The sequence below is a fragment of the Orcinus orca genome, chromosome 16 (genome assembly GCF_937001465.1).
Source record: "Orcinus orca chromosome 16, mOrcOrc1.1, whole genome shotgun sequence".
NCBI lineage: Eukaryota > Metazoa > Chordata > Mammalia > Artiodactyla > Delphinidae > Orcinus > Orcinus orca.
Window position 1 is genome coordinate 86,996,528 of NC_064574.1, and position 26,070 is coordinate 87,022,597.

The window sequence follows — 26,070 nt, forward strand, 5'->3', positions numbered from 1 at the left end:
CACACTGTGTGTGTCCGTCTGTCTGTGCATGGACACTTGGGTTGCTTCCACTTTCTGGCTACAGTGAATAATGCTGCTGTGAACGTGGGTGTGCATGTTGACATATCGCTTCAAGACCCAGCTTTCAATTCTTTTGGGCAAACCCAGAAGTGGAATTGCTGGATCACAGTGTTTTGAGGAACTGCCACGCGGCTTTCACGCCATGGCTGCACCATTTTACAGCCCGTGAACAGTGTCCGAGGGCGCCGATTCCTCACACCCCAGCCAGCACGTGCCTCCTCTACATCTGTGCGTGCACTTAGCCATCCTAATGGGAGTGGCAGGCCTGCATTCAAAGGCGGCGCCTGCTTTGGGCTGGGGTGAGAGTTTCCTGTCGTTTGTCTGCTCTTTGCTTGAATCGTTTACTTGCCCTTCTTCAATTTACACAGCTTAGGATTCACTCACGACACACAGTTCCAAGAGTGTAGACAAACACACAGTCCTGCAAACACCATCACAGCCAAGATACAGCAGATCCCTCATCCCCTGGGCCCCCCCATTTGCATTCAAACCTGCCCCTCACCCCCACTCTGCAACCACTGATCCATAATGCTGCCTCTTCCAGAACGTCACATGAATGGACTCGCGGAGCGCACTGCCTTCTGTGCTTGGCTTCCTTCCCTCCTTGCACTGTTTTGGGGTCCCTCCACACTGTCATGTGCCCAGAGTAATGACCTATCACGTGGATGGACCCCAGTTTGTTACCCGTTCACCTGCTGGAAACATTTGGGTTGTGTTCCGTTTTTGGTCACTATGAAGAAAGCCACTATGAACATAATTGTTGGTGTGGACATAATTTTCGTTTCTCCTGGGTAAATACCCAGGAATGGGATTGCTGAGTCACATGGTAGGTGTATATTCCCCTTTATGAGAAGCAGCTAAACTGCTTTTCACAGTGCCTGCCCTGACTGGCCCTCCCAGCAGCAAGGCAGCGACGCTCCAGTTGCTCCCAGTTCCTGCCACACTTGGTGTGGCCGGACCCTGTTGAGTTTAGCTGTGTGTTTCGCTGGGGACACTCTAGTGGGATTTAGCCACATCTTCTGTGGTCATCAGTTCACCTCGACACACAGAACCGCAGATGCTGGGATTTGGAAAGGCCTTCAAAACACTTTGAGTCCAGGGCTTCCCTGGTGGCACAGTGGTTAAGAATCTGCCTGCCAATGCAGGGGACACAGGTTCGAGCCCTGGTCCGGGAAGATCCCACATGCCGCGGAGCAAATAAGTCCACGCGCCACAACTACTGAGCCTGCACTCTAGAGCTTGCGAGCCACAACTACTGAGCCCGTGTGCTACAACTACTGAAGCCCATGTGCCTCGAGCCCGTGTTCCGCAACAAAGACAAGCCACTGCAATGAGAAGCCCGCGCACCACAACGAAGAGTAGCCCTGGCTCGCTGCAACCAGAGAAAGGCCACGTGCAGCAATGAAGACCCAACACCAAAAAAAAATAAATACATAAATAAATTTAAAAAAAACCAAAAAACACTTCGAGTCCAGTCTCCCCAGCGCAGACATCCTGGTACCGTCCTTAGCCCCGATGACCACCTGGTCCCAACGCCTCCACAGGGAGGGCGATCACCACCTCCCATGGAAGGCCCTGGCATTCCTGGAAAGTTCTGTTGGTCAGAAAGTCCATGTGCTGTGCCCAATCTACCTTCTCAGAACCTCCATGTGGTACAGGCCCTGGGCCCAGCCCACAGACACAGAATGGGCCCTCAGGAAGGCGGGCCCGCCCCGACCTCCCAGCCCACTCCGCTCCCTCCCTGCTCAGACAAAACCAACTCCAGTCCATCCCCCAGGGCCCTGTCCCCATCAGAGGGCAGGAGCACAGAGGAATGGATCAGAGGCACCTGGAGGCCACCCGGCCAATCTGCCCATTTTACAGATGAGGAAACAGAGGCCCGGAGCAGGGAAGGGAATTGTCCAAGGTCATCAGCAAGTTAGTGCCAGGGCCTGGGGGCAGGGCTTGGGTTTCTTTCCACTTCATCCTGCCCCCTCCCTAGCCCCACCCACCACTCTGGACCCACTGCTTTACACACCAACTTGAATGCGATCCAATTGGGCAAGCGTTTATCAAAGCCGCATGCTGGCTTTCCATCCTCTCCCTGTAAAAGAAAAGAGTACGAACAATAACCAGCCTGGCAGGCTTTGTCGTTTGGCTTGACATGGGGCAACAAGACGGCTTCTTATCAGGGGAAATAACTTCTTAAAATATTGAAAGAAAGGCTTTCAGAAATTGCACATGGATTAAGGTTTCATTTATTAAAGAACTAAACAAACAGTGCAAGATGTGGGTACAAGGCAGTTTTCAATATTTCTAACGAGGGCAGGAAGCCTCACTCCAGGAACAGAAAGATTGTAATATTTGAGCTTGACTAAGTTCGGCAGAAAACAAAGTGACAAGCTAAACTCTCAATTCTGTGCCCTGCTGGAATTAGGTCCAAAAATAGAGCATTTTCTTTGTGTTGACCATGTGACATTAAATAAAAATACTCCTGCTGACATAAAACTCCAAAGCTCAGGGCACCCCTAGGCCACAAAGCGAGCGCCTGCCCCACAGGGCACCACCGGCCTCCACGGGAAAGTGATGCTTTCACTTCTGACCCTGGGCAGCAGGCTTCTCAGAAATATCTTTAAATGCTCCCTGGGAAGAGGATTTATGCCCTTTCCGGGTGAACAGCTCCCTGGACCCTTATAAACTGGGCTCAGTTTTAATGGTATTCATTCATTTCCCTCGGGAAAATTTCGAATTTCACGTAGTCTCAGGGGTTTGTTTCCGTAATAAAATATATGTGATTTTCAGTGGGTTGCCTTTAATCTTTATATCCTATCCCTTCCCTCAACTTGGATAAACCTGGTTCATAAAAAATTAATTGTTCACTATCTTTTTCTAGATAACTGGGTGCAGTAAAAGGTCGTTTCTGTGTCCCGGAGCTCCCTGGTTAGAACTGTCTTACTTCCGTGCTGCTGCTTAGTCACAGGTCTTTGCGACCGCTGAGCGCACAGACACTGTGCCACACAGGTGACTGCTGGGCATGCAGCCGCGCCACAAGACCAGGTCGCACCCGCTGGGGGCAGAGGAAGGCCAGTGGCGAGGCTGGGGGTAGCAACCAGGGTCCACAAGCACCAAGACTCTCTGCCCTTGGCCGCAGGGCTGCCGAGCTGAGGGAGATCTGCAGACAGCCCTGAGGCTGACCCCGGTCGCCGTGCTGGGCCTCGCTGCCTCTGCAGCTCTCGTGCCGGCTTAGGAATTTACGTCCTGTCACAGAAAGACCCAGCTTCGGTATCATCACAGCCTTTCTCCAGAGACGGGATGGTGGCATTAAGGACCTCACAGCCCTAACGGTTAGGGGACTGGGCAGGTGGGTTTACATCGCCCTCCTGGTCTTTCTGCTCCTTGCAAAAGCCTGGGCGTGGAGAGGCCGGGGCCACTGATCACACGAGGGCCTGTGCGTGGGGCACTGCCAGTGGATTCCAACAACCCATGAACGGAAGGAGACTCTATCAAGCGCACTGTATGTGCCAGGCCCTAAACGAGGCCCTTTTGCAAATGGGATGTCATTTAATCCTCCCCATTACTGAACAAGCAAGAATGGGTTTCTCCAAAAGGAACGAAGCACTGACACAGGCCACAACATAGATGAACCTCGAAGGCTGAGGGAGAGAAGCCGAAATGAAAGGCCACAGAGGGTGAGCCCGTTTATAGGAAATGCCCAGGACAGGCAAAGCCGTAGGAACAGAAAGTAGACGAATGGTTTCCAGTGGGGAGGTCTAAATATTTGGTACTTTCCACTTACGATTTCTTCTTTGACATACATTATTTAGAATTATTTTTTAAACTCCCAGATGCATGGGAAGTTGCTTTTACATTAACTTTTTTCTTTTTTTGGCCGCATTGCACGGCTTGCAGGACCTTAGTTCTCCGACCAGCGACTGAACGCACAGCAGTGAAAGCGACGAGTCCTAGCCACTGGACGGCCAGGGAATTCCCAACAGTAACTTTTTTTTTAAACAGTGATTGGTTCAAGGACAGGCACGCGACCCAGGTTGGTCTAGGGAGATTCAATCCTGGGACTGTCACTGGGTATATGGGGAAGGGACAGCTCCTGCGGTGTGGAGGCTGTTGATTCTACCGCAGCACGGGGGACAGCCCGTGTGAGAGTAGGGCCCACACGCCCGCACAGCTAGGAGGCGGAGAAAGACATCACGCGACTCTCTGGGTCTTTTCAGCCCACAGAAAAGCCCATCTGTGCTCCTTTTGGGGCAGAAGACAGTTTCACATCTGTGTCTGTCACCAACACTTGAAAAAATCGTACGGATACAGCTTCCCTCACTCATTCCAAAATATCTATAATCTAAATGTCAAAAATATCTGATGGCTGTGTCTCAGGCCTGCATCACAAATGTAATCCCCGACAACTGCTACCCAGCGCCTCTTAAAATACCGGCCAAGAGAAGTGACGGTGATTATTAATTTATATAAATAAAGTGGTTCTGGGACTTCCCTGGCAGTCCAGTGGTTAGGACTCGGTGCTTTCACTGCCGTGGCCCTGGGTTCAGGCCCAAGGTTCAGGCCCTGGTTGGGGAACTAAGATCCCGCAAGCCTCAAGGCGCGGCTAAAAAATTATTTTAAATTTAAAAAATAAAGTGGTTCCACCTATTACCGTGTCTCATAAAAACTTAGAAGGATGTTGCCTCTACGAGACTCAGGCAAACCCCGGCAAAGCCTTACCCATTCCGAGACTGTGCTACCCAGGAGGTCCTTTTGGTCCAAGTTTTGGCTACCTGGGTACCTGCAGTCAGAAGGCTGCAGGGGAAAACAGATATTCTCATAGCACAGAGAGTTTCACGAATGAATTGACCATTTACATAACTGGGCTCCACTCCAACACCCCTCCCTGTATAGCTCCAGACTCTCTCTCTCGCTCTCTCTCTCTCTCTCTCACACACACACACACACACACACACACACACACACACACCCCCAACACTGAAAGGCCTGGGAATCATGTTGTGAGGCTGTGGAAGTACAAATCAAGTCGAATTGTAAATCTTATGGAAGATGCAAGATTTCAGAAAGTCCATAAATGGAATAATACTGAGGGATGTTCAGATCTAGCCCAAAGCAACTGGCAAGGGTGGGAGGGCCTGGCCGTGCAGCTGAGGACCACGAATGTGACAAGGTAATGACAGGCTGCTGCTCCCACAAGAAGTGACTCGAATATCAGAGAGAGGCTCTTGGGGAAGTGGAAGGCGCTCTTGCATATTTTAGCGCAACTGATCCTCTTTCTTCATAACGCACCTGAGAAAATCACACGATGTGAAGGAGAATGTGGAGAGCCATCACACAATTTGTTGGAAAAATTATGAGCCTGCCAAATCAACACTTGATTAATTCCTTGTCAGTTCTACAAATTAACTTATAATTGCATTCAGAACCTAAGTTTCCTTGAATACAAGACAAATGCAAGATATTCCCCCCGTTTTTCCTTTCTCACGATAAATTCTCAAAATCTTTTGCCCCACCATTGACATCATTACTATTTGATTCCCATTTTAAGTGAATTCGCTTAAGGGACCTTCCTTTCCAGCCTGATTTCCATCTTGCACTGGAGAATGGTCAGTGGCAGGCAGTGAGCACCTGCTCCACTACTGTAAGTGTGTAAGCTCTGCCCACACATCCACTTAGGCCACCAAGAAGCCTCCTCCCCGGACTGCCACCACCTCACCCGAGGACAGCCTTCGCACCTCGTTTCCTCCAAACTTAGTCTTTATCGAAGATCTAGACCAAAAAACAGCCAGTGTCATCAAAACATCATCCACTTTGTTCTTCCAACATCTCTTTTATAAAAGTGATGAACTTATTTCAGACTTAGGGTTTTTTTTGTTTTTGTTTTTGGTGTGGGGAGGGTCAGATTTCTTGTACCAATCTGCCTACAGAGAGAGAATGCATGAATTGGTGAATAAAAGTAAATGAACCTTTTAGAGGTTTCACATGGCAATACATTGGCAATTGGCTTTCGGGGTGTGGGGGGGGTGGATGTGTGTTTAAATTTAGAACCAACAAAAAATTAGACTCTCCTGAGAAATTGATATGTTTCTTCCTTTTTGAGTATTGGAACCACGAAACTCATAACCTTTCCCACTGTGCACTGGCTGCAAGAAAGCTCAAAAAACAAGTTTCCTCTTGATTTTTATGTCTATTTTGATAATGTTTTGTAGACTTGCCTTTTTCTTTTAGGCCACCAGAAATCATTGTGGAATGAACATGCTTCACTTGACTTAATTACATCATGAGAAAAGGCGGTAAGGACATGAGGGGTCCCAAAGCTTCCTAAGGGGTTAAGTGATATGGACAGACCAGGCTGGGGGTGGGGTAGAATGTGCCCTGACAGGCCTGTCAGGGAGCCGGAGAGAAAGCCTTCTGAGTGTGCGGTTTTGAAGGGTGTTCATCCCCTCAGGAAGAGTCTCAAGGCTCAAATTACTGCAGTATCAGGCAAGACTCCCCACCCTGCCAATACCACTTCCAGTGTGGAGAAAGGGAAGATATGCGGGGGGCTGGGGGGCTCTCTGAATCCCTGGGAGGAACCAGAAATCATCCTGCTACAGGGCAGCACTGTCCCTCGTCTTCCCCTTTACCCGGAGCTGCGTTGAGAGACCAGTAATTAAGGGTAAAAGGTCCGAAGCCCAGATCCAGCCCTTATCAGCTTTGTGACCTTGGGCAAGTTCTTTGAACCTGAACATCTTGTCTATAAAACCGGGATAATAACAACTCTACTTAATGGGGATGTTAAGGTTAAATGAGTTACCATAGAGAAAGCACTTAGGGGCTTCCCTGGTGGCGCAGTGGTTAAGAATCCGCCTGCCAGTGCAGGGGACACAGGTTTGAGCCCTGGTCCGGGAAGATCCCACATGCCGTGGAGCAACTAAGCCCATGCACCACAACTACTGAGCCTGCGCTCTAGAACCCGTGAGCCACAACTACTGAGCCTGCGCTCTAGAGCCCGCGAGCCACAACTACCGAAGCCCACATGTCTAGAGCCCGTGCTCCGCAACGAGAAGCCACCGCAATGAGAAGCCCGCGCACTGCAACAAAGAGTAGCCCCCGCTCACCGCAACTAGAGAAAGCCCGCGCGCAGCAACGGAGACCCAACGCAGCCCCAAATATAAATAAATTAAATAAATAAATTAAAAAAAAAAAAGAAAGCACTTAGAACAACGCCTGGCACATACTAAGTGCCAAATAAATGTCAGCTATTCTTATTTTGCCCTTGGACATGGGAGGATATCCCAGATGGGCTTCCGAGGGCAGAAGCCCCTGGCACTGCCTAGAGTGCTTAAAAAGCCTTTGTTATGACGCTGACAAAGATTCTCTCCTACACCAAACTCTTTTTCAACCAGGCCTCCCCTTTTTGGACTTCTGCATTTTCCAATTTTAGCAAGAACTGCCCCCGCCATCCTCCATATCTGATACCCTCCCCCCCAGGTCTAGTCGGTTCCTCATCCCCCACCGACCCCCAGGTGGTCTGATACCGCCCAGGCCTACCTTCAGCGAGAATCCTGCTAGGTTTCCTTGGCTAGAAACCCCCAACCCCTTGATGTTTCCTCTTAGTAATTTCCCACCCACTGACCTAACTAACGCTGCTCCTTGGCTGTAAATTCCCACCGGCCCCTGCGGTTTTAAGTGAAAAATGTCACCTGCCATAACAGTAAACAAAGGATGTTGCAAACTACAAGCCATCCCGTCACAGCCCACGGACGTTGCACCCTGAGGGGACTCCTCAGGGTGGAAAGCAAAGGATACTGGCCCCAGACAGCTGAGGTGCACATCAAAGGAATGATCTCAGTGAGCCCAGACTCTGGCATCTTCCCATACACAGAAAAGCACTAAATTCCTTAACTCGAAGTGTCTGGTTTTCTGTAATGCACAGTATCTTCTGACGTTCCGACTACCCGGTGTTTGTTGTCAAAGCCCCTAAGTACCCTGGATCCTCCCTTACCTCTTCGGAACAGTCCCTGAGTTATCTGAGATGCTGTGTCCCGGGCTTAAGTCCTCAGTCTTGTCCACCGAATAAAACGTAACTCTCAACTTTTAGGTGGTGCATTGTTTTTTCAGTCCACACGGTATTCGGGGATGACTGAGGTCTCTTGTGCCCTATGGCAACGGTCCTGAGTGGAATGTTTCAGCGCTTTAACTGCCCTCCGGCCCTGCTTTTCTCTCTCAGCTCCCTGTGCTTCTGTGAGCGTCCTGGAGCCCACGGCCAAGGGGCCCGAGACTCCATTCCTGAGGTTCCCCAACCAAAGAGCTGCAGGGTCCCCGGCAGGAAGGCCCGAGGACCCCCTTCTGGAGAAGCCCCAGGCCCCTCGACTGAGGGCCTGGAACCGAGGAGCCGAGGCCTGCAGGTTGGGGGGGGGCGGTGCAGGTCCTTCCCGCTGACACGGCGCCGAGCCCGTCCCTGCCCAGCAGCACCGAAGCCCGCTGCCCAGGGCCCGAAAGCCGCCGATGGGACCGGAAGCCGCCGGCGGGACCGGAAGCCCTGAGGCTGCACTTCCGGGGGGGCGGCGGAGCGAGCGCGCAGGCCTGCGGCTCGAAGGGCGGGGTTTGCCGGGGGGCGGGCCCACATTGCCCACGTGCGTCACTTCCGGGCGTGGCGCGGTGAGCGCGGGCTGCGTGGCGGGCGGCGGGGCTGCTGGGTATCTGGCAGGGCCGGACGGGGGAGGAGGGGGTGGGCGTCCCCACGGGCCCCGGGCGGCTCTAGCCGCCCTCTGCCCTCCGCCTTGGTGGGGGGGGGGGGGTGCTGCTTCTCCCATGGGGCCGATGGTTCCCCCAAACGCAGAAAACGAAACCTCAGTGTGCGGACTAGAGGGGTGACGCGGGCGCCGCCACCCGCTCCGCCGGGTTTCTGCACCTGCGGCGCTTACTCCCCCCACCCCCACCCCCGCGCGATGGCACGACTGAGGCCCCCAAGACTCAAATGAGAGCCGTTGGGATGCGGTGGGGGTCACAGTGATGCAGGACGGCGGGGGCCGACGCGTGGGGAAGGGGAGTTCTCACCTGCCTCCTGAGGCGAAAGTGTATTTTGACATCTCGCCTGTCTGTTTATACGTATGTGTCTAGTTAAGGGATCCAGAAAGTTCCGGGCGAATGAAGCCTGTATGGATGAAGAGGCACAGGCTTTTGAATGGGCCTACTTGTGTTTCTGTTTTAATGCCCAATATTGCTTATTCTTGGAGCCTCAAGGTTACCTGCCATTGATCGATTGACTCTTTTTTTTTTTCTATCTTTTTAACGTAAACTGAAGGCGCCATCGAGCAGTCCCAGCTATGGAAGGTAAGCCATTGGTGATATCGAAAGAGAAGACTGCAGTGGTGTGTGGGGTCCCCACCCAGGTGGTCTGTACAGCCTTCAGCACTCACATCCTGGTGGTGGTGACCCAGTTCGGGAAGATGGGTACCCTGGTCTCCCTGGAACCCAGCAATGTGACCAGTGACGTCGGCAAGCCCGTGCTGACCACTAAAGTCCTTCTCGGGCAGGACGAGGTAAAGTGGTTGGGAAGGGCTCCCCGTGCCTGTAATTTGTCTGTACGGATGTGGAGCATCTGGTAGGCGAGACCTGCCTCCAGCCCAAGACAGCATTTTCCGCAGCCTCCGTGCACTTGAGGGCACCCGCCTGCCCTTGGGGGCTGCTGTTCCCGGACGAGTTGATTCTGTAACGTAGGCCTCCCCTCATTCTGACCCTGTCATAGCACGTTATGGTGGTGAGTGCCTACTCCGCTCAGGAAAGATCGCCTGTGACATTTGACAGGGTTTCCCTCTGCAGACCCACATGGGTCCTTCCAGAGTAAAAATAGCCGGAAGAGACAGGAGCCAGAAAGCACTGAGGAGACAGATCTATGATGCTCCTTAGCAGTGTGTTTATGACTGGAGTGTCTGGAGAGTCTTGTTGAATCTGAATCGCTGTTGCGCTGGACTTACCGGGTGGTGCTTTAATGGTGGTGTGGGAAGCCCTTCTGGGTCCCTCAGGGGTACTCGGTGAAGGCATTAAGAAGAAAACAGGTTTCTGGCAGTTAAAGTGGTCTCTCCTTGCCTTCACCAGCCTCTCATCCATGTCTTCGCAAAGAATCTGGTGGCGTTTGTGTCTCAGGAAGCTGGAAACAGAGCAGTCCTTCTCGCCCTAGCCGTAAAGGACAAGAGCATGGAGGGGGTGACGGCCTTGAAAGAGGAGATCCGGACATGCCAGGTGTGGTGACCGCGGAGTAACCACCCCTGCTGTCCAGCAGGGCCACGTGGCAACTCAGACGCCCTCTCAAGGATTTGAAGACCCTCCCTCAGTCAGAAGGAGTGCCTTTATGTGGTTTTGGTCCTTGAAGCTGGAAGAAACATGCACGTCTCAGGCCGACTTTGGTTTGGGGGCTGACGTCACCTGTGGAGGGAGGACGTGGAATGTGTCCTGGGGCGTTGTAAGCGGTCCTCCCTGGGTCCATACAGTTGCACATGTTTGAGAATTGGCGGAACGAGTCATGGCCCTCAGTGTACAGACGAATTGTTGGGGGAAATTTTTTTTTATTAAAAATAAATGCGTATCCCAAAACACTGTCCTTAACAACGCTACCAAACTTCAGGCACACGTGTACGTTCACTGTGGTGAACCACAGCGGGGCAGAGAACCCTTCAGGCACACAGAGTACGTTCACTGTAGTGAGCCACAGCGGGGAAGAGAACCCTTCAGGACAGTGTACGTTCACTGTAGTGAACCACAGCGGGGAAGAGAACCCTTCAGGCACACAGTATGTTCACTGTGGGGAAGAGAACCTGTTGGGTGAACGCTCGGCTCCCGGCATCCGGCTTTGCTCGCACTCTCATCCTGCCCCTCTGCCCGTGACTTCTCTGAGCCTTCCGTTCCACAGACGCTGCTCGAGTTCTCACTGTGTGCTGGTACCCTAGCCTCCGGAGCCACGTCCTTGAAGTCTGGGGGCAGATGTGCGTCACCCCACGGGCACAGGGTCAGCCGGGGAGGGCCCGCGTGGGGCAGACCAGGCAGTGCCCCGCTGCCCAGGGTAGGCTCTGTAGCAAGGGCATCCTGACGCGGGAGGAGGGTGTTTCTAGCAAAGGCCGGGGGCGGGAGAAGCACAGGTTGTAGGGTGTTGGGGGCCGGCTGAACGTGAAGCCCGAGGGCTGGGGACAGGTGGCCAGGGCCTTCTGTGTTTGCTGAGCCCTTGGGACTTGATCCTGAGCTGCGAGGAGCTACTGAAGGCTTCCAAGTCAGGCTGGGTTTGCCCTTTGGAGATACCCCAAGGGTTGGTGGAAGCGCGAGGCGAGGCTTGCCTTCAGGACAGCGTGTCTGCCACAGAAGACGGCCTGTAGGTGCCCAGGCCTGGGACCCACCTGGGCTCCCTCATCCCTCCAGATGTGGTGACCTGAGTCACTGGTCGTACTAGAGACCAGACCGGTAAGTCTTTGTGCCGTTTGACTCTTAGTCTCGTGAGAGAAGAGGGGCAGCAGGAGAGTTGAGGTGAGAGCCGGGGTCTGGAAGCAGAGACCAGCGGAGATCCTGAAACGGAGTGGGCAGCCAGGATGCCCTTCCGGGGAACACCGGGGGTGGATCCGAGCGTTTATGAGATCAGAAAGGGATGTTTTAATTTGGTTTTCTTGGAACCAAAAGCCTCTGGAATCCTGAGTCTGATTTTATTTATTTATTTATTTATTTTGCAGTACGCAGGCCTCTCACTGTTGTGGCCTCTCCCATGGCTCACGGGCCCAGCTGCTCCGCAGCATGTGGGATCTTCCCGGACCGGGGCACGAACCCGCGTCCCCTGCATCGGCAGGCGGACTCTCAACCACTGCGCCACCAGGGAAGCCCCTGAGTCTGATTTTAGAAACCCCTGCGGAGGACAGGTGATGGGAGAGGCTGCACTGCTGGTCCAACTTGAAAAGAACTTAGTGAGTTTGTTGAAGGTGGGACGGAGGAAAGCTGTCTTCAAGGGCTCATTCCTTCAGCAGCCTCCCGGGGGGGACCATCAGCCTGCAGAGCTCACGTCCCCTCTGGGGACAGTCGGGTAAATCCACAGGTGCACACCAGGCTCACGCGGTGACCAGGCGGCCTCAGCATCAGAAGGGCCAGGGAGTCGCATGGGGGATCCGCCAGACTTCCCAGAGTGGGCGCTGATGCCCGAGCAGGCTCGGCACCTTGCGGGCTCCTGTGCGGGGAGCCTGAGGGGCCCAGGGCCCGACGCCCGACCGAGGGAAACAGGCAGACCCACCCCGGGAGACACAGGGCTCCTTGGTGGCCAAATCCGGCTCAGGGACTGCAGTGTGACGTCTCCACAGCCTTGCACCTCCCTCCCTGCTTGCTCTCAGTCCAGTCTCTCCTGAGAAGATCCCACCTGGCGTCTGCACTGGGAGGGCCTGGACGGACACTAGTTTTAAAAGCCAGAAAGCAGCTGACCAACTGGAGAAGAAGGGAAGGCCCTGTCCATCCACGTGTGAGGACCCCAAAGGCGACACAGTTCATAGCAGGTGTGGGGACACAGGCACTGGAGTAAAGGAGATGTGCGGGGCGTCAGCAGGTCCAGTGGGCAGGCAACCCCTGGAGAACCGGCACCTGGGCCGGGGGCAAGGGCAGGGCACCGTCCGATGACACTGCAGCACAACCAGCCAGGAGCCTCCTCGCTCAGAATCAGCCTGTAATTAGGCACACCCCTCATCTAACAATCAGATGTGTCTGTCCGTGGAAACATGCTTCTCTCGCTTGACCAGCGGGGAACCTGAACCGTGGGCCGGGCTCCAGCTTGGGGCTAAGTTCATATTCGCAGCTGTAGTTTTCTGATTTGGCCCCTAAGTGCACAACGACAGGACTGGCCCACGCTGCCTGTTGGTGAGGTCTGGGGTCAGCCCTTCATGCAGTCGTGGTAACGCATTTAATCCTCACGACGACCCCGCGAGGCTGCTGCTCTCATCTACATGTCAGATGAGGAAACTGAGGCGTGGCTGCCACCGAGCAGCGGGTCTGGGATTTCACGTGGGCGGAGAGCCTGGAGTCCACGCTGGTCACCCGTCACCCGGGCCCTCGCTGACACTCATTTTTGGACCCCTTTCTCTCTGAGGCGTGGGCCAACCGCCTTGTCCACACTGAAGGCAGACTTGCCTCGGTGCTTCTGCCTGGCTCTGATTCAGCCTCCGTGCGGGGGCCTCCTGCGAGCCAGGCCTTGGCAGTGCACACGCCATCTAGTCCTCATGACTGCCCTTAAGAGGCAGGTAGGCCGTGGAGAAAGTTGAGGTTCAGCAGGACAGGGCGGGTCACCCAGACCCCCAGGTGATCAGTGGTGGCCCCAGGATGCAAACACACCTGAGCCCCTGTCATTTGCACAGTCCCACGGTTGCCCGCCCGGAACATGGTGGGGCAACTGACGTATAATTGAAACCAGGGTCCCCAGCGCCTTCCCGAGGAGCACTTACTCACAGCTGCCCGAGGCTGTCTGGTAGCTATTACAGAATACGGGCTGAGCCCAAAGGCTTCCGTCACTGAAGCCAGTGCCTCACTGCTCTGCTCTGCCTTACAAATCAAGACATGCGACTCGTACGAAAAGGCATTTGGCCCTTTGCTTTCCGCGTTGCTCTGCTCCCAGGTGCTGTAATTCAGGAGGAGAGATACATTCTCCAGTAAAGAGGCCGAGAAAGCCGCAGGTTCCGCAAGCAGAGCCGTCGGCTTTGTGGGAATCGTTATTCCTCTAGATGGAAAGGCTGCATATGGTGCTTGCCCAGCGATCAAACTGTAATTACAACTTCCAGCAATTTATGGCCAAACGTAAATAGTGAACGTGGGGCTGATTTGCCAGCCCCTGCGGCATGGACTGGTGGATGAGTTTCCCTTTTTCAAGGCCGTGCCCTTGGACCAACACGGTATGATTCACCCGACACGGTTTCCTGCTGAGCTACAAGTAGAGAACCCCAAGTTCCCTTCCCTCTAGCTCCCTTTTCCTAAGTGGACATGGGCCTGTGGCTACAGTTCAGAGTCAGGGGCGGGCCAGTGGGTACCCTCGGCGGTCAAGAGAGGCCAGGAGGGCGGCTGCCCATGGTTACCAGTCTGAGCAGCTTATCCAGGGTTTGACAGAGCCCTGGATCCACCTGAACCAATTATGACAAATAACCCGCGGAATAAGGCAGTGACCGCGGGGCCCAGCTGGATAAACTGGCGTGGGCTGTTTTGTTTAGCGCCTTGCAGTGAAATCGGACGTCAGGAGCGGGTGCCGGGTAGCTGACGAGAGTGCCGGCCGGATGGATCAGAACGAATTCAGAGCAGGCATGGGCATTGTCGTCGAGGCCCCGCAATCACAGCCAGAAGCAGAGGGGAGCCCCGGTCTTGTGTGGGGACTCGTAAATTCCAGAAGGACTGTGGGAAGACGGGGGGCGCTGGAGCACGGGGGAGGTGGGGGAGCGAACAGGCAGGAGGGCCCTCCCCAATGTGGGGCATCAAGGGGCGAAGGGACCAGAGGAAGGAAAACGGAGCAGCGTGAGCGGGGCGGGTGGGGGGTGGACATCCCAGCTCCACGCGCGGCGGATGCTGCATCACCCTGTGTAACCCTCGTTGCACCTCTGAAGTGGGCGTGGGAGCCCCCACCTACACAGATGGGCCAGGGAGATGAAGCAGCCAGAGCTACACCCGGTCAGTGGTCCAGGAAAGATGCACGCCTGGGTGTCGGAGACTCGACAGCCAGCTGGACAGTGGGGGGAGGGACGGCTGGTCCCGAATCTGGGCAGGGCATGGTGGAGGGTGTGGCCGGGCTACCTGGGCAGGTAGGGCCGGCCTGGCAGTGCGGGTGGGGCGGGCGGCAGGGAGGGGTTTTCTGGGTCTGGGGCAAGGCCAGCGCTTTGCCAGTAGCAATCGTATCAGACTGACCCAGGCTGCTGTGAGGAGGGACGGCAGAGACCTGGAGGCCCGGTGGCGGGGCCGGACAACCCTGGTCGCCCCCTCAGGCCTGGAGACCTGCGACAGACCTGGGGTCTGGCCAGATGGCCAAGGGAGCCACCAGGGAGGTGAGCTGTGCGTGTGTGTGCCTGTGTGTACACGTGTGTGTGTGTGCACGCACAGCCATGAGAGAGGTGTGGTGTCCAGCCTGGGGCCCCGTGCACCCCTGGAGAGAAGCGCCCACACCCTGAAATTCTGAGACTCACAGCTGCTCCGTCCCCACACCATCTCTACCCCAGAGGCCGTGCCGCCTGCCAGGCCCCAGGATGCTACCTGGTGACCAGAAAGGGTCTCAGGCCAGCCCAGCCGGGCCAGGCCCAGGTCGGCACCCCTGCCCCAGGTCCTCATGGAAGGGTGCCCCCAGGGCTGGGGCAGCTCGCTCTGGGGCAGCGGGCAGGTACAGACAGGCCCTGGGCAGTCACAGGCTCTCCCTGGGGACCAAGGCAACAGGCCTGGGGAGGGGCTCGGCCTGGCATGGGCAGGACAGAGGACGGGAGGCCTACGGGGTGAAGAGAGAAGCCTCCGAGGCCCCAGGTGGGTCCCGCTGGGCTGCAGGGCAGGGCTGGTCGGCCCGGCAGCCCAGAAGTAGAGGGAGACCACCCAAGTGCCCGAGGCTGGCGGGACCCCGCGCCCAGCCCCCAGCGCCAGCAGCCTGTGAGAGGAGTGGGCAAAGCCTCCCGAGTCCCCGCTCTTACCAGGGCTGACCTGCTGCACACGGCCGGCCGTCACCCGCGGAAACTGACGCTCAGAGAGGCCCACGGTTGGCCCTAAGTCACAGACACGGTGAGAGGCCAGGCCAGGGTCCCAGCCCTCGTGTCGGACCCAGGGCCCTGCTCCTGCCCGGCTTTGGGGGCCCAGTGCCCTGCCCAGAGGGGCCAGCACCTTGGACACGGGGAGGCACAGCTTCCCAAATTGCCCCCAGACTAGTGCTGGAAGGACCCTCAGCCCCCCGGCCCCTGAGGCCCAGAGAAAGGGGCGGAGTGGCTCCGGGGTCCCCAGGCTGCAGAGGTGTGCTGGGGGCCTCTGCAGTCGCCCCGGCCCAGGCTGTGGTGGCATTAGCTGAGTCAGTGGCCATTGTGTGGGCCACCACCAAAGCCCAGGGCCAAATCCCATCTGCCACTCCTTGGTGGGCCGGCCTGGGGAAGGGGGCGTGTCAGGACGCCTCCCACCACCCTGTCCTCCAGCCCTGTCTCTGGAGCCCAGAGTGCGCAGCTCAGAGCTGGAAGGGCCTGGCTCAGGGAAGGCAGGAGGGGAGAGCCTGTCCCCTGTGGGAGAGAGCCGTGTGCCACCGGAAATGGCAGGCCGGCCTAGAAGGGGGGCTGGCACAGCGGGGGAGCCTGGAAGGAGGTTCGGTGCCACAATGAGGCCATTAGGTCCCTGGGGTGAAGGGCAGGCGTGGGGAGCGGGGTGTTGAGGTCTGTGACTGGCCCGAGGCTCCTCGGCCACCCCACAGCTGAGCCGGGAGCTGCCCAGGGCCCAGTCACCTGGTCACGGTAAACAGCGGTCAGAGGCGTCAGCCGCCCGCGTCTGGGCGGCAGGTCTGTCCTGCGAGAGGCTTGGTCAGCGTCCAGCCCCAGGCAGGGAAATCAGGCCAGGCCGGCTAGGCCGCCTCTCCCGAGTGGCTGCTGCCTGTGAGAGCAGCCGCCAGGGGTGGGGCCTCGTTCGGCCAGAGAGCCCCATGGGAGGCCGCAGGGTCAGCCTCTCCCCGGCCCCTCCTGGGACCGGGGCGCCAAGTCCCTTGCTCCCCCAGACCCGGTACCCGTGTCAGTCGTGCCCTCTAAGCCGGTGAAGCACGCCTTACCCACCCCGGGGCCCTGTGGCTCCCGGCTGCGCCTGGCATGTGGCCCTGCTCGGGGTCTGGGGTCTGGGGCTAGGGGGAAGGCAAGGGGGTGCTGTCCCAGGTCTCCAGGGATTGCAGGGACCTGCATGCCATACCCCAGGCAGGGGCTGGCGGACCCTAAACTCACCTTTGCTGACGAGAAAGCAGAGGCCCAGCGAGGCGAAGGGGCGTGCCCAGGTGGCCAGAGAGCAGGGGCTGCCTCTGGAGCGACCGGGTCAGGAAGCCAGAGAAGGAAGGGGAGCCCAGGTTTATAAAATGCCGCCGAGCGGACAGCGCCACAGGTCCGGGCGCCATGGGCACGCGGGGCTCGGGGGCGGGCGCGGGGCTCGCAGGAACTCATGTCCGCTGGAGAAGGGCCAGACCACGCCGGCCAGCCCTGCCCGGCCAAGTGGGAGCCCACGCGGGACACCAGTGTCCAGGGCGTGGGCTGGGCAAGGCGCGGGGTTCCCGACGCGCCTGTGGAAGTTGAAGAGGTGAAGAGAGGGAGGAGGTGACACCCGAGACGGCAGGAGGAGAGTCGGCACCGGAGGAGGCCGTGAGGGGAGCCGGGCCAGGTCCCGGGCTCTACCTGAGTCAGGATGGGGGCCTCAGGGCGAGTCTGGGGGGCAGTGTGGGCGGAGGGGTGGGGGAACGGGGTGGTGTGTCCGAGGGGCTGGCAGCCTCCCCCTGGACCCTCCTGTACCTGTGGGACCCTGGACACGTGGGAGTCCCTGACTCCCACCCCTTGACCCCATGATCCAGGGCCGCAGGGAGGGTCAGGCGGCACCAAGGATGGGACCGTGTGGGCACTTAGTCCCCAGGGTGGTAGACGGCTGAGGCCCCCCACCCTGCCGGCGCCTCCAAGGGCCCAGGGGGGTGAGCCCTTCCCACTGGCCCAGGGCTGACCACAGGGCAGGCCCAGTGGCCTGTCTGTGACTCAGCCACACCCCCTCCTCCCCTCCCCCCACCCCCTGGCAGAGAAAACCAGAAATGCTTCCAATGCACCTCCTGGGGCCAGGGGCCTTTCTAACCGAGGGGAAATTCTCATAATAAATTTACCCATTTCAGAGGGGCACTTAATATATCCTCGATGTCATGCCACCTCTGTTTCCTTCCAGAACTTTCATCACCCCAGCTGGAAGCCCGTACCCATTACGCACACAGACCCCTCCCCCAGCTCAGGCCCGGGCAGCAGCTGCCTGGCCTTCTGGCGCAGGCAGGTGAGGGCACCTGGCGCAGGCGGGTTCCTGGGAGCCAGCTGCCTTGAGCAAACAGCCGGGGGAGGGATAGAGTGTCAAAGGGGGAGGGGACAGCCCTCCACTCCTCCCCTCTGCCCAGCACCTCCCCGCAGCCAGAGGCTTGGAGGCTCGGGTGGGCCGCCGGGAGTGGAGTGCCGGCTGCCTGTCCCCAGGCCTGGCCCAGCCTCCGGAAGGCAGCCTGGTCCCAGCCCCGCGGGGGCCGCCCGTGGGGGCCATGTGGCCACACAAATGACCAGCCAGGCTTCCCTGGAGGCCGGGCCTCCCAGGACTGGCCCAGGAGCTTCCTGCCTGAGAGGTAGGTGCCGGACCCTGTGACCAGGTCTGGAGGGAGGGGGGAGGCGCCCGGCACCCCGGTGGGTTACGAGCAGCTGAGGAACAGGGCGCCCAGGGCTAGCAAGCGGGCTTGGGGTGGCCGGGGGCCCTGGCCGAGCTGGGCACCAGACGCTCGGGCAGGCCCTGTGGGTGCAGGGCGCCTCCCCACCCCGTCTGGCCTGCTTCCCAGACTCCACCCCTGGTAGGCAGGGCACCAGGGGCCCCCCGACTTTCTCAGATGTCTTTGGCCCCTGAAAAGCAGGCTCCCCACAAGCCCGGGACACCAGAGGTGGGGACCGATCGCCCCGGGACACAGACAGGCAGCTGGTGTCTGCACCCAGGTGGCTGACCCCAGGGAAGAGGGCGCCCAGGCCCGGGCCTTGGACCTGGGTCTCTGCACACAGAGGGCTGCCCAGAGCCCAGGCAAGAGGGCAGGAGGGTCGGACCGGAACTCCCCCGGGAGGGACGGTGGCCGAGCCCAGCATGCCCGCTCAGCACAGCCTCGCCGTCCCTGCCCACTCTCTCCCCCCACAGGCACTGGGGCTGCTTCCGGCGTCTGCGGGCACCTTCGCCCTCCCTCCTCCCCCGTCTGTGTCCTCCCTCGCCTCTGCAGATGACTAATGCCTCAGGGCTCCTGGGAGACCCCCTGATGTGGGCAACCGGGCCGCAGTCCAGCCCCCCGCTGGCCGTGCCCACCGGGCTGCAGGTGGACCGCGTGGGGAACAGCTCCCAGGGCACCTCCCAGCTCTTCCTCACCACGGCGCTGGCCCGTGGCATCTCGGGCGTCTTTGTGTGGACCGCCCTGGTGCTCACCGGCCACCAGGTGAGCCCTCCCCTGCGCGCTCCCTTGGGAACCACTCTCCGTGAGCCACAGCTCAGCCTGGCCCTGGCCGGCCCTACTGGGGCTGTGGGTCCACGAGCGCAATGGCCTGGGTGCAGACCTCGGAGGCCTTCGGGCCAGAGGGGCAGCGCCCAGGGGCTCGCGGAGGCAGCATCGGGCCAGGGGAGGGGGCAGGGGAGGGAGAGATCTGGGCCCGAAGGTGGGCGGCCTCTTCCAGGCAGAGGGAAGAGCTCCAGCCAGGTGCCGGGCCCTTCCCCCGGGGCATTTCGTCGGCCCCTCAGCCTGGTCACTGAGGTCAGCAGTACTGTCCCCTTTCACGGATGAGAAGACTGAGGCTGGGAGAGGCCGGGGTCTTTCCTAGGCTCACGTAGCCCGGAGCAGAAAGGTCCTTCCCCTCCAGAGGTGCGGCATCCCCGGGAAAGCTGGTGAGGCTGGGACGTGGCTCTGTAAGGAGTGAGACCAGGCTCTGGGGGTGGAAGCAGGGTCAGAGCTTGGCTGGAGGGGCCCAGAGCTGGGGAGATGCAGCGGTGCCAGGCCTGGCAGCGAGAGCCAGGGGGCGGGTGACAGGAGGTGGCGCCCGAGTGCAGGGCTGGGCAGAGGGGTCCCGAGCATCTCAGGCAGCAGAGGGTCTCGGGAGTCCAGGACTGCGCCAGAGAGACACGAGCAGAGCTGGGAGGGAGAGGGCTGCCTGGGCTGGAGGCACCCGGGACCTGTAGGAGGGGCCTCCGGCATCATGTGGGAGTTTGGCTTTCAGCCCGGGGGTGCTGGAGCCAGGGGAGGCTGTCGTTGCGGGGAGCTGAGAGCAGAGCTGCTGGCATGACTTGGCTGGCATTGTCATAGGGACTGGGTTGGAGGGGTGAGCCAGGAGACTGGCTGGCAGGGAAGCAGGTGGCCAGAGGCCTCCGAGGCAGGGCGGTACCCTCTCAGTGAGAGCTGCCTGCTGTGTGGTGCGTGTCCAGGTGTGGCCTCAAATAACCAGAATATAAGGGGGACACGGCAAATGTATTAGTGGGCCGGGTGCAGCTGAGAGCAGCCGGAAGAGGTTGGGGCCATCTGGGAGGCCTTCCTGGAGGAGGCAGCATTTGCCCTGAGTCTTACCAAGCTGCCCTGGAGCATCTGGACAGGTAGACCGGACAGGAGGGTGGTGCATTTGCCTCTGCAGGGAAGCCATGCCTTCCTCCCTGGTGGCAGAATGGCTTTAGGTCTGGTGTCGGCTGTGATTTGTGGGACAAGGAGCAGTAAGGGGGATGGGCACCCAACGCCCTGGGTCCGGGCCAGTTCCAGCCACAGTCTGGGCCTTGGCTTGGTCCTCTGTCTCCTGCCCTGACCTTTTGTAATCCTGGGTGCCAGCTGGGCACGTGTGTTTGGAGCCCAGCGTCCTGGGGCCCCACGGCCTGGACAGTGCTGATGGAGACCCCATGGGTGGTACTTCCCAGGGCCCACCCTCCTCCCCGCCCCCACCCGCACTCCCATGGAGGAGTCCCACCCTCCCCACCCATCCAGAGCTCAATGGGACAGAGAGACTGGACCCTCACTTTAAAGACGGGGAACCAAGGACAGAGAGAACAGCGGCTTGCCAAGGCCCTCAGCCAGGCAGTGCCAGCCCAGGAGCAGAAGTCCATCTCCTGATAGCCGCTCAGGCCGTGCCCTCCCGCCGCACCAGCCGGGGAGGGAGTGGCTGATAAGGAGCCTGACTGACGCCAGGCTGCCCCCGCCACTCCCTGTGCTGGGCCCTGAGAAGCTGGGTCTCTGCACACAGCCTGCCCTCTGCCTGCCCTCTCTCCACCTCCTCTCATGGCACCTCTTCCGGGAAGCCTCCCAGAGTTGCTTGGGACTACAGCCAGCTACCTGTTTGCCTGGCTCCCCGGGGCCTCTTCCTTCCAAAGACCCTGTCACTGTTTTTTTTGTCCTCGTAGAAAATGTGGACCATCTAAGAAGGTATACAGAAGAACATGAGAACCACCCATCTTTTCCTTTTGTCCAGCGATGTCTTTCCCTTCATTTTTACCCTGCTTTTTCACACACCTGGGTCCTGCTCAGGTTGTCATCCTGATGTGACCGATTGCGTTCTGTCGGAGCGTCTCCCCACGCTGGCGACTCGGGGCTGCAGGGCAGCCCTCTGCGCGGCTGCATCTCGGTCACGGGCCCCACCGCCGCGCTCAGCCTCGTGTGCATCCCTACCGTGAACGTCCTTGAACGCAAATCCTACTTTTGTTTCTGAATAAATCTGTTCTGTGGGATAAATCCCTAGAAGGGGTCCAAGGGTATCAGCCCTTTGAATGCCTCCGTGTCAAAATGCCAAACTGCTCCCCAGACCAGTCATGCCCACGAGGGGGCCGTGACTGCCGCCCATCCCCCGCCCCCGGGGAAATGCTCGTTGAATGAATGAATGAATGGGCACGTGAGTGAATGCACGTTCCCAGCGCAGAGTCCGCTAAGGGCAGGGCCCAGGGAGGTCCGCCTTGCTTCCTCCCGCGTGGCGGCGGGGGGCCGTGTCCCCAGGCCTGCCTTGCCCCCCCAGATCTACCTGCACCTGCGCTCCTACACCGTCCCCGACGAGCAGCGCTACATCATCCGCCTGCTCTTCATCGTCCCCATCTACGCCTTCGACTCCTGGCTCAGCCTTCTCCTCCTGGGGGGCCACCAGCACTACGTCTACTTTGACTCCGTGCGGGATTGCTACGAAGGTGAGCACAGCTAGCTCCCCGGGCCCCAGAGCGGCCCCAAGCTGGGCTGGCAGGCGGAGCCGAGTGAGGGGCTCCCAGGCGCCTGCACTCCCCCCGCCTGCCCCGGGGCACCCCACCCTCCAGGCCTGAGTCTGGCTTAGCGAGGCCCCTGCAGGACAGTCGGGATTAGTGGTGCTCACGATACAAGACTCCCAGGCTCCCAAGCGGGGGGCGAGACTGCAGCTGGGCCTGCCCAGAGCCTGGGGGTGGAATGGAACGGGCCCTAGATGGGGTGGGGGGCGTCAGAGCTGCCGTGACTGCTGCAGGCCCCACCCCCGCCAGGGATGGCATGTGGTCCCAGAACCCGGCCGGGAGCCCCCGTGAGGAGTGGGTCCTGCTGCGCGAGCTGAACCCCAGCTGTCTTCTGGGCAATGGGCGCCAAGGAGTTCTGAGCGGCCCGGGAGCCTTCGTGCAGGCCGGGTGCCCTCGTGGACCGCCCGGGCTCACTGCCGACACCCCTGTCCTGCAGCCTTTGTCATTTACAGCTTCCTGAGCCTCTGTTTCCAGTACCTGGGGGGTGAGAGTGGCATCATGGCTGAGATTCGGGGAAAACCCATCCGGTGAGCATCTCCCCAGAGCCCGCCGGGCACCCCCACGCCCAGGGTGGGCAGCCAGGCCAGTCTGGGGTGTGTCCTCGGACACACCTCAGGGACTCCCTCACCCCAGGCCCAGCTGCTTCTACGGCACCTGCTGCCTTCGGGGCATGTCCTACTCCATCGGGTTCCTGCGCTTCTGTAAGCAGGTGAGTGCCCGGCCCTTCCCAGCCGCCCCCTGACCGCCCCTGACCGCCCTGCTGGGGCCCTCGGCCCCTCCCCCGCCCCCTCACTCTCCTCCCCCACCCGCAGGCCACACTGCAGTTCTGCATTGTGAAGCCCATCATGGCCTTGGTCACCATCATCCTGCAGGCGTTCGGCAAATACCACGACGGGGACTTCAAGTGAGGCCAGGCTGGCGCGCGGGCAGGGAGGGGGTGGGCGGGCCCGGCCTGGGGGGCACAGGGGAGGTAGGCAGGGCTCAGCAGGGGCCAAATCCCCTCCCCCTCCTCCTCCTGGGAAAGGGCCGGGGGCAAGGCCGTGGCAAACAGACCCTTGTCACACACATGCCCTGGGGACTCCGGGGCTTCGCGGACCAGGCAGCGATGGGCTCCTTCCCCGGCGCTACCCCACAGCAGGGCCACTGGAGGGCGAGCGTGGGTTTAAGGGCGCTCGGGCCCAGAGAGCCAAGCTCTGCGCTGGCCCGTGCCCCTGCCCTGGGTCCACACGAACTCCTCACGCGCACGCGCACGCACCCTCACACACATGCACATGTGCAGACACACGTGCTCTCACATGGGAACACACAATGAGCATGTGCACATGCTCATACAGCTGACATGCACACGAAGCGCCCACGCACAATGGTGGGTCCACGACGTGGGGGCCGTTCCCGTGCCTGGGAGGGTAGAGAGGGGAGGGGCAGCAGGGCTCCTGCCTGGAAGGAGGCAGGACCTGGAGACGACTCCCTGCAACCAGCTCCTCTGCCGCTCCCCTAGGGTGCCATCTGCAGGCCCTGGAGGGAGGGTCCAGGTCTGAGCCACTGCCGGTGCCCAGGCTGGGGGCCCGGGCCAATGGCGCAGCTGGCAGGGTGAGGAGGGCATGGGGCTGCGGGCCCACCCTCACCACCGGCCCCGGCTCTGGCCCCCAGCATCCACAGCGGTTACCTCTACGTCACCCTCATCTACAACGCCTCCGTGAGCCTGGCCCTCTACGCCCTGTTCCTCTTCTACTTCGCCACCAGGGAGCTCCTGCGGCCCTTTGAGCCCGTCCTCAAGTTCCTCACCATCAAGGCTGTCATCTTCCTCTCTTTCTGGCAGGGTGGGTGGGGCTCCTGAGGCAGGGGCTGGAGCCCAGAGAGATGCCCCAGCTGTAGCCGGCTCAGCAGGCGGCCCTCTCAGTGGGAGGCCACCAAGCCCCCGGCACGGGGAGATGGTGGGCTCCCCACCTGGCAGGTCTGGCCCAATGTGTGGGGAAGAGGCCATGCGGGGGGCGATGGAGCCTTGTCCTCAGCGGGCCCTTGGCCAGGCTCTGCGCACCGCCAGACCCCACTTCTCAGGGGACGGTGAGGGGTGGGGCCAGGGAGAGGTCAGGACAGGCGCTCGGGGAGTTCTTGGACGTCCGCTGTGCCAAGGCCCCGGCTTTGGAGGCTCCCAGCCCCTCTGGACCTCAGACCCTGCAGACCGCCGCCAAGCCCATGAGGCCGGCCTCAGGGGGACTCCCGGCTGGGGGTGGCTGCAGTCCAGTCTCCTGTCCGGGGCAGGCACCTGAGTGGCCATCACCGTCCCCCAGGGATGCTTCTGGCCATCCTGGAGCGGTGTGGGGTCATCCCTGAGGCCCAGATCATCGATGGGAGCAGTGTGCGGGCCGGCACGGTAGCCGCCGGCTACCAGAACCTCATTATCTGCATCGAGATGCTCTTTGCCTCCATCGCCCTGCGCTACGCCTTCACCTGCCAGGTGTACTCGGAGAAGAAGGAGCGCTCGCCAGGTAGCCGGGGCCCCGCCAGCGCCATGTCTCTGTCCCCCGTCTTGCCCACGGGCCCTGGGAATGTCGACTTGATGGGCAGGGAGATGGCCCCACGGAGGACCCAAGCTCCAGACAGGCGCCTCACCGGCACGTGGTCCAGGGGAAGAGCCCAGGCAGGCCGGCGGGCAGGCGGGCTGAACTCTGAGTGAGATGGGCTGGACCTGATGTTTGGGCCCCCAAGGGGCCCTCGGTGATAGGGGGTTGGCGCAGCGCCTGAGCCTGGGGGCTCCGGCAACCATACCCAGGTGCCTGGACCAGCCTGACCAGAGAGGCCAAGGCTGGCTGGTGCTGGTGTCCCTAAAGAATGGCCCGTTTGGGTAGGGGTGGCCTGAGCCTGCACCGCTCAGCCTGGAGTGGCCGAGGGTGTGAAGGGTTCACACCAGGGCGGAGAGAGGATGGGGGCCAGCTCACGGCGGTCTCTCTCTGCCACCTCTGGCAGGGGGTCTGGGCTGGGACGGCCCCAGTGCTGGGCTAGGGTGGAGAAGTTGGGCTGGGATTCTGGGGTCCTAGGAGTCACCCTCTGCTGGCCGAAGCCAGGGCCTGGAGATGCAGGAGCCCTGGCCCGGGCAGCCCCAAGGCTGGTGGGGAACAGGGTCAGGTCCTGGGGTCCGGGTGCACGGGGGAAGATGATGGGGTGCAGGGAGCACCCCAGCCCACCCGCTGCCTGTCGCCAGCCCCCACGGCGCCCATGCAGAGCATCTCCAGCGGCCTCAAGGAGACCGTGAGCCCGCAGGACATCGTGCAGGACGCCATCCACAACTTCTCGCCCGCCTACCAGCAGTACACGCAGCAGGCCACACACGAGGCCCCGGGACCCGGCCAGGGCAGGGACCCCTTGCCCAGCACCCACCCTGGCATAGATGTTGGCTCCAGCAGGGGCAGGAAGAGCCGCAACATGGAGAAGAGGATGCTGATCCCCACGGAGGAGCTGTAGGGGCCCCGGGGTCAGCAGCCGCCTCCAGGCCGCTGGGAAAGGACAGGGCCCCTCACCCACCGACCGTCTTGCCAAAGGTCAGGCCTCTCCTAGGAGCCTCCTGCTAGGCCCGTGGAGCCCACTGCCCATCCCACCTCTGGCCAGTGGAGCAGGTCGCTTGGTAGCCCTGCCAGGCGCCCCGGGGCCGCACCATCGCCTGGTGGGCCCTCGGCCTCAGAAGAGGGCACCTGAGCCTACCTGACAAGCCCAGGGACCTGCCGGGCTCACCTGGCCATCGGTTCGGGTGGCCTCCCTGGATGGACAGCTCCCGGGCAGGGCTGGGCAGCCCGGAGCTGCGGGCCTTACAGGCAGGAGGGCTCCACACTGAGTGCAGGAGGCGGGGTGGCCCCGTGGAGGAAGGGCCGGTGTGGCTGCTGGGCGTCTGGGAGGGGCTGGGGCCACGGGTGGAGGGCTCCGGCTTCCCGGTGAACTACACTTATTTATGCATAAACAGCCTGGGTTTTCTAGTGACTCTAGTGGCCTGTGTTCCTGCAGGGTCAGTGCTCTAATGAATGGACCACAGTGAGGCGGACAGATGAGACCCATCGTGCGAAGTCTGGGTGCAGCAGGGAGGGC

At 60.0% G+C, this 26,070-nt stretch overlaps 3 protein-coding genes across 31 annotated transcripts in view; 2 read left to right on the forward strand and 1 right to left on the reverse strand.

Annotated features, from left to right (window-relative positions):
* Positions 1 to 8,591, reverse strand: part of ELFN1 (extracellular leucine rich repeat and fibronectin type III domain containing 1) — a 133,107-nt gene extending 124,516 nt beyond the window's left edge. For 9 of the 16 annotated variants that reach the window (XM_049699955.1, XM_049699957.1, XM_049699962.1 and 6 more), the window contains exons 1-3: positions 8,039 to 8,587; positions 4,771 to 4,845; positions 2,078 to 2,143 (exon numbers count right to left, since the gene is read on the reverse strand). The gene's annotated coding sequence lies outside the window, so the exon portion shown is untranslated. Of the gene's footprint in view, positions 1 to 2,077; positions 2,144 to 4,770; positions 4,846 to 8,038 lie in introns of all 16 variants that reach the window. The other 7 variants (XM_049699970.1, XM_049699968.1, XM_049699963.1 and 4 more) reach the window with 5 other exon arrangements.
* PSMG3 (proteasome assembly chaperone 3) overlaps positions 1 to 10,629 on the forward strand; it is a 348,811-nt gene extending 338,182 nt beyond the window's left edge. The window contains exons 1-3 of one of the 4 annotated variants that reach the window (XM_049699987.1): positions 8,676 to 8,694; positions 9,341 to 9,578; positions 10,135 to 10,629. In XM_049699987.1, coding sequence (XP_049555944.1) covers positions 9,363 to 9,578; positions 10,135 to 10,287 — 369 coding nt within the window. In that variant the 5' untranslated portion in view covers positions 8,676 to 8,694; positions 9,341 to 9,362 and the 3' untranslated portion in view covers positions 10,288 to 10,629. The other 3 variants (XM_049699986.1, XM_004268982.4, XM_049699988.1) reach the window with 3 other exon arrangements.
* A 4,283-nt stretch (positions 10,630 to 14,912) lies between these two features.
* TMEM184A (transmembrane protein 184A) lies at positions 14,913 to 25,965 on the forward strand. Of its 11 annotated transcripts, none has more exons than XM_033426739.2 (9): positions 14,919 to 15,071; positions 18,928 to 19,216; positions 21,756 to 21,921; positions 22,430 to 22,520; positions 22,627 to 22,702; positions 22,806 to 22,897; positions 23,644 to 23,813; positions 24,285 to 24,482; positions 25,196 to 25,965. In XM_033426739.2, the coding sequence occupies exons 2-9, from the start codon at positions 19,007 to 19,009 to the stop codon at positions 25,453 to 25,455; spliced, it is 1,263 nt and encodes a 420-aa protein (XP_033282630.1). In that variant the 5' UTR covers positions 14,919 to 15,071; positions 18,928 to 19,006; the 3' UTR covers positions 25,456 to 25,965. The 11 variants fall into 11 exon arrangements, with proteins under 11 accessions (XP_033282628.1, XP_033282630.1, XP_049555938.1 ...); XM_049699981.1 differs by having other exon boundaries at positions 14,928 to 15,071; positions 17,941 to 19,216; XM_033426738.2 differs by lacking the exon at positions 14,919 to 15,071 and adding an exon at positions 18,098 to 18,376.
* The last annotated feature ends 105 nt before the right edge of the window (positions 25,966 to 26,070 follow it).

What these genes read in the sequence shown, in the direction of transcription:
- TMEM184A (XM_033426739.2), top strand. Translation starts at nt 19,007, where the DNA reads ATGACTAATGCCTCAGGGCTCCTGGGAGACCCCCTGATGTGGGCAACC. An exon ending in TACCACGACGGGGACTTCAA is followed by an intron (nt 22,898 to 23,643) that starts GTGAGGCCAGGC and finishes TCTGGCCCCCAG; the next exon opens with CATCCACAGCGGTTACCTCT. An exon ending in GAAGAAGGAGCGCTCGCCAG is followed by an intron (nt 24,483 to 25,195) that starts GTAGCCGGGGCC and finishes GCCTGTCGCCAG; the next exon opens with CCCCCACGGCGCCCATGCAG.